The sequence below is a fragment of the Petaurus breviceps genome, unplaced genomic scaffold (genome assembly GCF_028583685.1).
Source record: "Petaurus breviceps papuanus isolate PSGF00001 unplaced genomic scaffold, PetGlider_PUasm1.0 90925, whole genome shotgun sequence".
In the NCBI taxonomy this organism is placed as follows: Eukaryota; Metazoa; Chordata; class Mammalia; order Diprotodontia; family Petauridae; genus Petaurus; species Petaurus breviceps.
The window spans coordinates 23554382-23568036 of record NW_027187380.1 but is presented as its reverse complement, the minus strand read 5'-3'; the positions used below and the strand labels follow the sequence as shown (position 1 = coordinate 23568036).

The window sequence follows — 13655 nt, the reverse complement described above, 5'->3', positions numbered from 1 at the left end:
ACTACCACTACTACTACCACTATCACTACCACTACCAAAACAACCACTACCATCACCACCACTAACACTACTACTACTACTACTACTACTACTACTACTATAGGAATAACTCCATACCCTCCATATCTGTCTATATACCTTGAAAATTGAAATAGGACTGGATTTTGGTAACCCCCAACTATTTTTAGACTGCATATGAGACAGTGTCTACTGAAGTGGTGGTCCTATTTGTACCTTGCAAATGATAGCTAAAAGCCTCCTGACCAGAGATGGATGGTATCTAACAAGACCTAGCAAGAATGTATTTACTTGGCATTTTTCAAATCAAATCAAAAGGGCTTTAGGAATAAGACTGCCTATGCATATCCCCCAAGTTAGATACCCAAGAAGGACCTGCAAAGAATCAATCAATCAAGAAATATTTATTAAGCACCTAGTATGTGCTAGGCACTATGCTAAGCCAAGGAAGAAGTATAGCAATTGAGAAAGTCAAAATTTCACAGGAGATAAAAAGTCCAAGAAATAAGCTGACAGTAAAGTTTATAGCCTCAAATACCCTTTCACAAATGTACAAAGGGTAGGCAATAAACAAGAAATACCAGAAGTCACACTGCAAGGAGGCAAATTTGACTTTCTATCTCTGTTCTCTGCCAAGGAGAATGACCTTAGGACTAGAAATAACAGAACAAAAATTACTAACAGGGAATTGGTACCTAAGATAAATAAGAGAGCTTCTAGCTGTCCTTGAAGAATTCAAGGGACATGGCCCAGTTGAACTATGTCCTTGGGTACTGAAAGGACTGCCACATACGATTGCTGGGCCACTATCAGTGACATCTGAAAAAAACAACATGAAAAACAAGGATACTACAAAATAAAAGAAGGGCAAGTGTTTTCTCTTGTAAAACAAGAGAAAAACAAGTAAAAAAAAAAAACACAACCTACAAATTACAGACTGGTAAACTTAATTTTTGATTCCTGGGAAAATTCTAGAAGGGATCATAAAAGAAATGGTTGGTGAACATTCAGAAAGAAAAATACTGATCACAAAGAGCCAGTTTTGTTTCATCAAAAACAGGTCATGGGACATGCTGATCTATTCTCATTTTCTTTTTTTGACAGGATTACTAAACTAGAAGATGAGAGGAATCTTGAGGATAGTGTTTGCTGATATTTTAGCAACCCTTGTATAGAACATCTCATATTATTAATGTGGAGAAGATGAAGAAATGTGGATTAGATTATCTTGAATTAGATGGACTCATAATTTGTCACGTGGTCAGGCTCAAAGAGTAGTTGTTAATGGTTCAACGTCAATGTGACAGGATATTCCTAGTGCAATACTCCCCGGGATCTGTGCCCAACCCTGTGCTGTTTAACATTTTCACCAGTGACTTGGACAAAGGGATAGATGGCATACTCATCAAATTATCAGATAACACAAAGATGGGAATGATAGCTAAGACAGGGGATCACAGAGTCAGATTCCAAAAGGGTCCCTCTTGACAGGCTAGAGCATTGAGATGAATCTATTAAAATTCAGTGGAGAAAAATGTCAAGGTTTACACTTGGGTACAAAAAAATTAGCACTAGAAGTACACAATGTGGGAGGCATGGATAGATAGCAGTTTGTCTAGAAAAGAAAACTGAACTCATTATCTTTCCCTCCCCCCCAAAAAAAACCCTCTCTCTCTTCCTAACTTCTCTTTTTCTATTGAGAGCACCACCATCTTCCCAAGTCACCCAGGTCTGCAGCCTATCTTCCTACACTTCTTATTCTCTTTCTTACCCCTCCCCTTATAGCCAATCCTGCCCATTCTACCTTCATAAAATATGCATCCCCTCTTCTCCTCTGATATTGCTATCACCCTAGTTTTTTAGCTCAAGCCTAGATTTTTAGAAGAAATTGCCAGTTGGCTCCCCCTGCCTCACCTCTCCCTACTCCAATCCATTCTCCATTCAGCCATCAAAGCAATTTACCTAAAACACAGGTCTGTCCTGTGTTTACCTAAAACACATGTCATCCCTTACTCAATAAACTCCAGTGGCTTCCTGTTCCCTCCAGGATCAAATATAAAATCCTCTGTTTGACTTTTAAAGCCCTTCATGACCTGTTCCCTTCCTACCTTTCCAGTCTTCTTCCACTTTGCTCCCTTCATGTATTCTACAATTGAGTGACACTGGCCTCCTTGCTGTTCTTCCCACATGACATTTTCACTGGCTGTCCCCCATGCCTGGAATTCCATCCCTCCTCATCTCTGTCTCCTGGTCTCTCTGACTTCTTTCAAGTCTCAGCTAAAAGCCCTCTGTCTTTAAGAAGCCTTTCCCAATCCCCCCTAATACTAGTGCATTTCCTCTGAAATCATCTATAATTCATCCTGCCTACACCTTGTTTTTTACAGTTGTTGGAATGTTATCACCCCCATTAAACTCTTTGAAGGCAAGGAATGATTTTGACTTCCCTTTGTATCCCCAGAGCTTAGAAGAGCACCTGACATATAGTAGGTGCTTAATAAGTGCTTTCTAAAAGTTCACATTGATGAGTCAGCTGTGTGATATGGAACAGAAATATCTTGGACTCCATTGAAAAAAAGCTTCCAAAAACAGGGAGATTTTAGTTCTACTGTACTCTACCTAAGTCAGGCCTCATCTAAAATACCGTGTTCCATACTGAAAGACTTAAGAACACTTCTGCTGGAGAGTGTCCAGAGGAAAGCAACCAAGTTGGTGAAAGGCATTGAGTTTTTGTCACATCAGGATCAATTGAAGGCACTGGGCACAGTTAACCTGGAGAAGAGGGGGCACAGATGTATGTCCTCCAGTATTTGAAGGGCCATCATATGGAATGGACTTCCTCAAGAGGAGAGGCAGGTATGTTATAGTATATATTTCTTGATTTATGGGTTGCAGCCTCTGTAATCCCAATACTCAAATTCTGTGACATGAGCCTAACTCTTTCTTTAAATTAGAAAAGAAATTAATTTTTAAAGCATAAAATTGTTTAGGTAATTTGCCATTAGCCAAGGAGGGCTCATAAAATAAGCCTTAGAGCTGGAAAGGATCTTATGGGCCATCTAGTCCAAGGAGAGGAAGTTCCTTCATTTTGCAGTCCAAATTTTGCATTTTGGAAGTCCAAGACTTGCCCACAGTAACAAAGGTATTAAGTGTCAGACCCAGGATTGGAACTCAGGTCCTCTGATCCCAAATACAGCACTCTTTCTGTTACATTTCCATCTTCATGCTGCTTCCTAAAGAGGAGTAAAGAACAAGATCTTCCCATGCTCAGATTCCAAAGAAAGCATGGAAATCAAAGTTTAAATTTAAATTTGGCCCAGTGGTTGATTTAGTTGTATCCTGCTTTGCTTCTCACTCCCTGTTCCCTTTCTCTATCCCAGTACCTTAGTCATTGTCCTCCCTTGACTCTGAACATAGACCCTTTTAGTCTTTCTCTTCTGGTCAGCATCCAAGGGTACCTGAGCTAACAAGAAGGTATTTGTTCTTGGCTTTACACATTACACATTCCTCTACAAAGCACACTATGTACAGAAAGTGTTTTGCAAAATTTAAAGCAATATATAAATGTTAGTTATTTTTGTTATCACAGTGCAAAGCCCAGAAACATACCTGTTTACCTTATCTTCATTTGGATTGGTCACTCGATTTAGGCCATAGTCAAGGACGTTATCTGTTCCTGGCTAAGAAAACAATCATGAAAATCTTCCATGAGAATCCTTTTTTGTTAGTAGGATTAAATTACTTGTCTCCTTCCAATTCATGTTGTACATTGGGTAGATTTGTTCTTCCTCCTCTTCTGAAGAACCCTAGATTGATGAGCCATAATCTCATTTGCCATAATTATGATTATCCCAGAAACCTGCAGTAGGGGTTTGTTGTTGTTAATGAGTTTGAATAAAAGAGGGACCCTTCTTATTAGAGGCCAGGATCCCCAGGGCTGAACCTAGCTAAAAGTGATGTTTGGGCACAGGATAGGGAGAGGCAAATGCCCTGAGGACTTTGCGGAGCAATTGGTAAACTGGTATTTTTAAATAAATAAATAAAGTGGTGTGGTTTTTTTTTTTTTTAGCCATCTAGGAAGAGGAACATACTTAAAAGTCTGCAAAAAAATTCTTTTAAAAAAAGCAAATTTCCCAAGGATCATCAAATTATCTTGTTAATTAGTAGTAAATTTCTTCCTGAAACGTCCTCTCCTGGCAGAAATCTATCTTCTGCTTGTCTCCTGACTCTAAAGGTGGAATCTCATTCATTATAAAATGAACATCATTGAAAGTCACAATTCTATATATAAAAGAGGGCATTCTCTTCTCCCCCTCTCCATTATTTCAGTCATAGAAGGGCTAGAATGTAATCACAAAGTATAAAGCAGGTTTCCTACAATCCCACAAAAATGTGTTAATGAATTCTTTAAACAAATTGAGATTATCAAGTCTTGGTCATTAAATAAAGGCAGCTGACACTATATAGGAAAGATTTTTTTGATTAACTAAGAGAATCAGTCACTCTCTGGGACTATAGATAAAGGAAGCAAATCATTCAGCAGTAGAAAAGTTTGAGTTTGAATTCAAGTTGATATTTTTCCAATTCAAGTTTCAGTTTGCATTCAAGAGTCAGAGGAAATTGTGTAAAGATATTCATATACTGTATCACAGGGTAGCAAGGGAAAGGAGAGATTTTCTCTTCTTCCCCTTACCCCACTGGAAATATCAGAGCTACTGGATCAGTAGGAGACACTGCATCCAAGCAGGAGAAGAAATACACACTTCAAACACAGAGGTCACCCAAAACAGGAAGTAGCTTCAGAGAGGTAGCCCTAGAGATCAAGAGTCAACTATGGAGAGGAGCAGACCCTGCTCCACAACCAGCAGAAATACTGTACCCAGGGAGATCTTTGTAAGGATTCTGAAAAAAGAAAAAGCTTCCTGTAGTAACAAGAGTTGTAAATTGCCCCAAACATGTTTCACCACCATTAGACTTAAAGTTTGAGCCTACTCTTCCCACAAAAGCTATGTATATTTGTAGGAGACTGAGATCCAGGTTTATGGAGGGAATATTTCTTTACCTATTGTTCTTACTACCTTTCTTCATAAAGGCCTTTGCTAAGAGCAATTAATTCTACTGGATTATTAAGTATATCAGTGGGGGCTCATGAGCCAGAAGGTTATATGAGTAGCCAACCACATGCCTAAAACCCAAAGGTAGTGGTGATTCCTTGACTAGGAACCGAACCTTAAAGTTTGAGTGCAAGTTGGGACTATTCCAGATAGGTACTATGTATATAGTCTCATATGATGCTTTTGATTACAATTCTAGAAGTCAAATACATTTTGCTATCTTTCAAGCTCTCAAGCATTGCTCCGTGATTTTTGAGGAATAGTTCTCCACTGATAATCATCTTACATTCTCTTAGTGACAAGATTCTTCTGTCTCTTCTAAAGTTTAGCATTTGTGAACTTTTATAAAACACTATGGCCTGAATCCCTACTTTCATAAATAGGACATAAAAATGAATTCTCCAACTTCCAAAACTGTCCATGGTTTCTGCTCATAGTAGAAGAAATAACAGCAACAGTATTCTAATGATGAAAGGACCGTTGGAAAACCATCCTAAAGGCATCAAAATGTCTGCCACCTGCCAGTTACACAACATTGTTTTTGTGTGTATTACTTTTCTGTTTGGCCAAAAACTACTCATTCCTCACGTGAGAGTGGTGGTTAAAGTTTATGCCAGAAGAGTAGGAAAGAATGTTGGTTTCATTTATTTTTTGGTTGGCTACTATTCTCTTCTGACTCCTAGACCTCCTAGCTCCAAGAAGTGGAAAAAGCCCAGGTAAAACATGTCAGGAGACATGTTTATAATGGTTTCATGAATTATAATGAATAACTTAGTCTCTGGGTTCTCCAAGAACACCAAGGTATACCCTCATGTGATCTGCAAGTCACTCCCTTCATAACAGACTTGTAGACTCTGAACAGGTTGTGCAAGTCCTTTCCCTAATTAAGTCTAGCAGCTCACAAAACCAAAATATCTACCATACTATGAGCTCCAGCCAAAAAAACATATTTTCTCTTCTACCCAAAAGAGATACTTGGGCATTTAAATGTCACAAATAAACCTCCCAGTTGGTACAAACCAAGCACCATAGATAGGCTGACAGTAAGCTTGGAGTTGAATGAACATGGGAGAATGAGAAAGATGGGAGAGCCTTGGATGGAATTCATAGGCAGGTACAGGGTGAGTAGAACTTTGCCTTAGGACACCAAGCTAGAGCAATTCTTTATTTCTTTATTAGGTAACCACTATTCTAACATCTCCCTAAAAGGTTCTCTATAGGCCCCTACTGCCATGTAGCATAGCTACCATCCCCAGGATCCCTTATCACTTCGGCACCCCCTCTCTCTCAGGTTTGCCTTTCCTCCTTAACTCCCTATCCTGATCCAACCATCGCCTCAATTAGATTGTCCTCCATACCACCTTTGTTTGTTCCTCCTCTCCCCTTCTGCCCCATGTAAAATAATTTCTAGTTATGAATCTACTCACAGGGCATCGGTGAACCAGCCAATAAGCTTTTTCTTGACAATCCAACGCATACCTGTCTGCTTTCTTCCTTTCCTTTCCAGTTCTGCAAAGTCAATAACACAATAAAAGGTCAGCAGCACTTTGTTCATTTAGGATGACCTTTGGTCCCCATCCCTGATAATCTGCCTCCTCCTTCCCTTTCCCATCCTTCCTGCCCAGCAAAAATAGCTTATGTTAGGGGCGGCCAGGTGGCACAGTGAGTAAGAGCACTGGCTCTGGAGTCAGGAGACCTGGGATTGGTTCCAGCCTCATATACTTAGCACCCACACAAAACAACTGGCCGTGTAACCTTGAGCAAGTTACTTAACCCCAATTGCTTTAAAAAAAAAATCTTATGTTAATAATTATTCAATCTTGACACCAGGAATTAAATGAATGAATGGGCATTTATAAGCACTTACTAAGTACAAAGCACTATGTTAAGCCCTGGGGATACCAATGGTAAAGTAAGAGATAGCCTACTCTCAGGCAACTCATATTCTAATGGGGGAGGAGGGAAAGGGGCAACAAATACAGGAGGTTTCAGCTGCGAATTAGACTGAAAAGGCCAGAGGTCCATTGGGGTAGCATCAAATGGTAAGGCATCCTCCTTCTTGTCATTTCCATAAATAAAACTTTATCTGTTGCTGATATTGAGTCATTTAATGGTACCAAGGACTCATGATAAGAATCTCTTTTCTAGGTATTCAGTAAGTTGGCTGCTGAGGAAGCAGGGGTTTCAGCACTGCAGAAGCAGTTGCTAAGTCATATTTCCACAATGGTTGTTCCTTCAGACAATGACTTCAGAAGCAGGGCCAATGAACTGCATGGTCTCATTGTTCCTCGCTATCTTGGGAGTTGTTTCCACCTGGGTCCAAGGAGAGGCAGAAGTTGCAACGATGTTCCCTGATTGTTAGATTTGGAAAGGGATGTGCTTTCACACTACAACAAGTCCTAGATAAAACCTAACTCTCTGGCACCTTAATTTTTCCCTGATATCTCACTTTATGCTTATGGAAATTACAAAATCAACATCAAAGTAAGACTGTCAATAAGAGGTCAAGGCCCACAGCCTTCTAATAGAGTATAGTGACCCATAGAAACGTGCCTACCTTCCTACCTGGGGTTCTGTTCTATCACACTGGATGGTGCTCCCGAAGACAGGTGTTTTTTTTGAAGCCTTGTTTTATTTTGAAAGGGTTTTCATTCCTGTCTTTTTACTCTTCTTTGTGTCCACATTGTATCAATATCAGAAAATTATGCTGAGCTTCCCTGCTACAGGGGAATGAAACCTACTTAAATCCACAAGAATGGTTGGTCAGTGTTGCCATATCAGAATTCAGAACCAATTACCAAGAACAGCATAGTACCACTTGGCTTATTCTCCATAATGTATATTTTCACAGGCCAAGAGCACAATGCAGAATGATGAATGTATGCCATGAAAAGCAGAGCTAGTGGATTTATATCCCATATAATGCCTTTTGAATAATACATGGAAAGCCAGGTTGAGTAAATAGTTCCAAATGTATGGTGTTCTGGTTTGGGGTTGTTTTTTTTTTTTAAGACCACTGTTAACACCACCATAACTGAACTAAGTAATTACATTTACCACTAGGTATGTTTGTGCATGCTGAAGGATAAATGGGTGTTTCTGAAGAACCATGGGGTTTCTATTATTCAACGCAGCCTTGCAAATATCCTCAGTTTTTAATTATCTGTGCCACTGAAGGGTGGATGAATCCAAAATAGGAAATAATCAAAAAGCCATTTTTTACAACGTTTGGATTTTTTTCAACAGATTTTCTTCTTAACTATATTTTGTTAATAGTTAACATTTTTTAAATATTTAATATTAAAAAAGTTTATATTCCCTGAATAATTGGCAGTTACCAAGAGGGTCTAAGAACAAGTTGGATAAAAGAAAGAAGGTAACCTTTTTCCCCCAGTGAAAAATCCAATAAGTGAATTCATTACAGTAGAATATAAACTCCTTGAGGGCAGGGACTGTTTCATTTTTGTTTCTGTATTCCCATCACCTCACACTCTGCCTTGCACAAAGCAGGCACTTAATAAATGTTTATTGACTTGTAAATGGATAAAACACTGCCAGAGAACTGAGAACAGGCATCAAAATGAGCACCCACTCCTAACGAGTATTCATCTTTTTGGGTTGGGAGAGGAGAGGCAAGGCAGTTGGGGCTAGGTCCTCCTGACTCCAGGCCCGGTGCTCTATTCACTGTGCCACCTAGTTGCCCCCAATATTCATCTTTACAACATATCCTTCCCTCTAGAAGAGTAAGAGACTAAACCCACTGCTCTTTCTCATATACTACATATGAAATGCCACTCAGTCAATGAGTCAATGTATTTAGTGCCTCCTATATGCTGACCTCTGTGAAATGCTACCTAAGGCACACAAGTGCATTATGTGAAAAGTGGAACTCCCTGTCCAATATAATCCAGTAAACATAACTTTTATGATGCTACTATTCATAAAGTCTCCCATATGCAAAACACTCGAGTTGGTCTTTGACTGCTCACTCTTTCTTACCTCTCATACCCAGCTAGGCATCAACACTTTTCAAATTTTCAAGGCCTATTGATTCTACCACTCACCATTTCTGGAACTGGTTCCCTCATTTTCCATTCCCACTGCCAAGACCCCAGCTTAAACAGTCATCTGCCTGGACTATCACAATGGACTTGCGGCAGGTCTTCCTGCCTTAGTTCCACCCTCCGGATCCGTCCTGCACACCCCTGTCAAACTGACTTTTCTTCGTGGATCTGGTGACGTCACTCTGCTGCCCCACTCTTCAATGTGTTCCTGTTGCCTACCAAGAGAATGGTGGGTGGTGACATCCAGGCACACAATAGATAAAGTGTAGGGCCCAGAATCAGGAATGTCTAGATTCCAATATGGCCTCAGACATTTACTAGCTGTGTGATCCTGGGCAAGTCACTTAACTTCTGCCTCAGTTTCCTCAGCATCAAAATGGGGTGATAATAACACCTATCTCCATGGGTTGTTGTAGGGAATCAAATATATTTATATATGAAATAATATTTTTAAAGCACTTAGCACAATACCAACATACAAGAGATGCTTAATAAACACTTCTATTCTTCCTTCCTAATAACATTCAAAGCTCTCTACAATCTAATGTCACCTTTCACTTCTAACCTTTCCATATTCCTCTAATCCAGGTCCTCTATGTTCTTAAGAAACTGGATTATTCACTGTTCCCTGTTCAGGTCCTGTAGTTTCTCACCTCTGTGCTTTTGGAATGTTTTCTTCATTCTTCTCCTTCCTGCACTTCTTCCCCCAAGTCTGTTGAATTTCTACCTAAGCTTTGAAGCCCGACTCAAATTCTACCTCTACTTCAACAGTTGACCTTTCCTGCCTTGGGCCTCACCTAGTATTTTGCACTCACCATGTATTATTTCCCTATTAGATTACAGGCTCCATCCTGCTAAATATTGTGTGTAATCTAATCTTTCTCTTTCCTTTTGATTAAGCAGAGGGCTCTGAATGTGATAGCCATTTAATAAATGTTAAACAAATTTTAGGATGTGGAACTTTTAGGGAGAATGAAGTTGAAGAACATGGATCTTCTCCTTTCTCCCCTTTCCCAATGGCCTGGCTCTTTCTGCTTAAACAGAGCTCTTCAAAACCACATGGAAACAGAGGAGGAGGAGTGAACAGGGCAAGAAAATGGTTTTTCTTTACTCACTTGTACTGTTCTTTGGCCTGCATGATGACAAAGTCCCATTTATGGTTAATCTTTTTGTTCAAAAAACTGTAATTTTCCTAGAACAGGAAGAACAAAATGAGAACTAAGAACACGTCGCTATAAGTTGCATGGGACAAGACAGCAGGAGACTCTGCTAAGTCAGCTAAACTGAAAAGTGTCTAGACAGGGATTGTTTACTCTAGGTTTTTGACACAAGGTATCTCTCAAGAGACATCTTACCTCAAAGAATATTGCTAACTTCTCCAAAATGTATCAGAACAAATTCTCAACCACTCCTTAAAAAAAAAAATCTACCAAAAAGCTATTGGGGAAGTGAGGAAGCTACAGCATCAAATAACACTCGTTCAAAATGGGTGATAATCATTTGTCTAGACCATTTATGTGAGATTACCTGTGTGATTTTGGGAAAGCTACTCAAAATCTCCCTGAATCTCAGTTGTCTTTTCTGCAAAATGAGGGGGTGGTCATTGACTTAACCTATTAGAGCATTGACTTAACCTTTTTAAAATATAGAAGCAACAGTAGTATCTAAACTATCTGTCCAAAATTCCAACTTTTAAGGGTTAGACTGTTTTCATTTGGAAATCTGGACAGAGCAGCAAGGTCCCCCAATGGCTCTCAAATCATACCACATAGACCACTGAGTAACACATAGTGCAAAGCAGGTCCTGAAGCAAAGCTTTTGACTCAAAAACAGCAGCTGATAAAAAGTTTCTGGTTCTCTAACCCCACTTCATACCAACTGCATATGGAATACCTGGGTGATGTTATAAATTGTGGCAGATCCTCAGGGGGACATAAAAGTAGCTACAACATACTGAGATGTGGGAATGAGGGACAGGAAAAGCACCTACTGAGAACCAACGTTAAACAAAAACACACAGTTCTAAAGCATCTCTGTACCTTTTCGTATTCTTCTAAAATTCCTTTCTTCTTGATATTTCTCTTGGCTAGATAGATGGCTAAAAAAGGAAATGGATTATATTCCATCATCCAAAGGTAGTTTTTTAGCCCCTCTCTGGGAACTGATAGGCTGATTTTTAGGGGTGATATAATAAGACTGCAAAAAATTTTCAGCAGACATGGTTCTTATTCTCTGAGAGCTTACCTCCTAAAACTAATACTAGCCAGTTGAGCAAACAGAAACAATATAAAAACAATAGTAAATAATAATTGATTTATATGTTTTAAGAAATATATTACATATACACTATATTTATTTGGATATTGCATGTTTTGATATTTATGTTAATATCTTATATTCATGTTAATTACACATAATTAATATTGAAAATAAGAGGACAAACATAAAGTCAGTGAAGAAATAAGGTAGCAGGGTTTAGTGGATGTTAAGGTGCTCTAAAGAATCCCGGTTTTGAGATCATCCTCAGCTTATCTTTTATATACCTAATCTATCCGTACTTGTCTCTGGGCTGTGAGTTCCTGGAGAGGAGGGACTTTTTGCCTTTTTTTTATCCCTAGTGCTTAAAACAATGCCTAGATAGAACATAACAGGCATTCAATAAGTGCTAGCTTACCGATTAATGAAGATCAATTAATTAATTAATATTAAGAAGGCCAAGCCTGCATTCAAGAAGACCTCGGTTCAATTCCTGCCTCTGACATATACTTGCTATGTGACTATGGCCCAATGTACCTCTCTAAGATGATAAATCAACAGAGGAGTGGCAGATCTGCATCTGTGGAGAGAATTTCCACATTGGACATTTCTCAAAACAATGAAATCAGAGGTCCAACTGCCGGAAAAAGAAAGGGAAGCAATAGCATACAAAGAATAAGGAAAGGAGTACTTGCCTATAGTAGAGGGGAAAGGAGAGAGGAAAAGTATTTACCATAGTCTGTGTCTTCAGCTGACCACTGCTGAGTGGGCCAGAAATAGGGTGTCTGTAAAAGGAATCAGAGAAACTATTCTTGGTGATTTATCAGGATCTTAGCTTCCAGATTACCTGAGAAGAACCTTACACATAGATCCAAAATATTACCAACCCCCATTTTCTCCCATCCCTGGCATTTAAGTCCCAATGATGCTTATTTTTAAAGACATGAAATAAATCTCTTGGTTTCTTAAGAATAGAATAGTATTACAGGTGTCAGGCAGGGTTAGCCAAGGGTACAACTCACCTGAAATCGGTAAAGACTGTTGCTATCAGGTTTGAGGATGAGATTCTTAGGGTCCTGCAGGGGGTAAATGTAGCCATACTTGACAATGAAATTCCCCAAGTTGCGTGCCTCTAGAAAGAAGCAGGTCAGACCCAGAGACTGAGATCAGGTAAGTGCTCAGAATTCCTACTATCAAATTCCCACATGCACTCAGCTCCTCCACCACTACCCAAACTGTGGGAGAAGTGAATTCATCCTGATGAGCCCTCATTCTTTTCAAGCACTATCAAAAGATGAAAAGGTCTAGTCCAGTCATAGGGATCTTTATGGGAAATAGAAATCAACCAAAAAACAAGAAGCATTAATTAAGCATCTGCACCTGCCAGGCACTGTGATAGGAGCTAGAAAAAGGTAAAACAATCCAGCCCTTAAGATGCTTATGTTCTAATGGAGAGATATGCTATACACACACAGACACACACAAATACACACCCACATACATATACACCCACATATGTATGATATATGCATATATTATGTGTGTATATGTGTGTATATTTCTATTTACTTATATCACAGGGTGGTTGTGAAGAAAGTTCTTTATAAACTTAAACTTCGTGTGTGTGTGTATATGTGTCTGTATGTATTTAGACCCTTCAATAAAGTTCTGATTTGCCCATGGTCTCAAAACTAGTATCTGAATATTTGAAGCATCAAACATGATACATGTGTATATATGTGCTCACACATACATGTGCACACACACACTGGAAATTTAACAATCAGTTTTCATAAGCCTGTACAAGCTGACTCCAGTTATCTTCAAGGTACTCTCATGCCCATCCAACCTCATACTGTTGTTGTAAAGAAAGTGACTTTGCCAACTGTAAAGCTTTATATAAATGCAAATGATTAAGATAGGGAGGCAGTGCAATATATATTATAGGGAAAGAATGCTAGACTAAAAATCAGGAGACCTAGGTTTGAATGCAATTTCAGATACTTACTAGCTTTGAAACCATGGCAATTCATTTTACTTCTCAGACTCTTATTTGTAAACTAGGGGATATGATATTGATACTCTCTATATCATGGGGTGGTCATGAAGAAAGTTTTTTTTATAAACTTAGAGCACTATACAATCGCAAGCTATTCGTGTATATATATATATATATATATATATATATATATATATATATATATAT

The 13655-nt window shown here is 38.9% G+C and overlaps 1 protein-coding gene across 1 annotated transcript in view; it reads right to left on the bottom strand.

The window, feature by feature from the left end:
• Positions 1–13655, bottom strand: part of RGS9 (regulator of G protein signaling 9) — a 112586-nt gene that overhangs the window by 58141 nt on the left and 40790 nt on the right. Inside the window, exons 4-9 of the mRNA XM_069076576.1 lie at positions 12472–12581; positions 12183–12234; positions 11233–11291; positions 10309–10385; positions 6557–6638; positions 3633–3695 (exon numbers count right to left, since the gene is read on the bottom strand). Coding sequence (XP_068932677.1) covers positions 3633–3695; positions 6557–6638; positions 10309–10385; positions 11233–11291; positions 12183–12234; positions 12472–12581 — 443 coding nt within the window. The remainder of the gene's footprint in view (positions 1–3632; positions 3696–6556; positions 6639–10308; positions 10386–11232; positions 11292–12182; positions 12235–12471; positions 12582–13655) is intronic.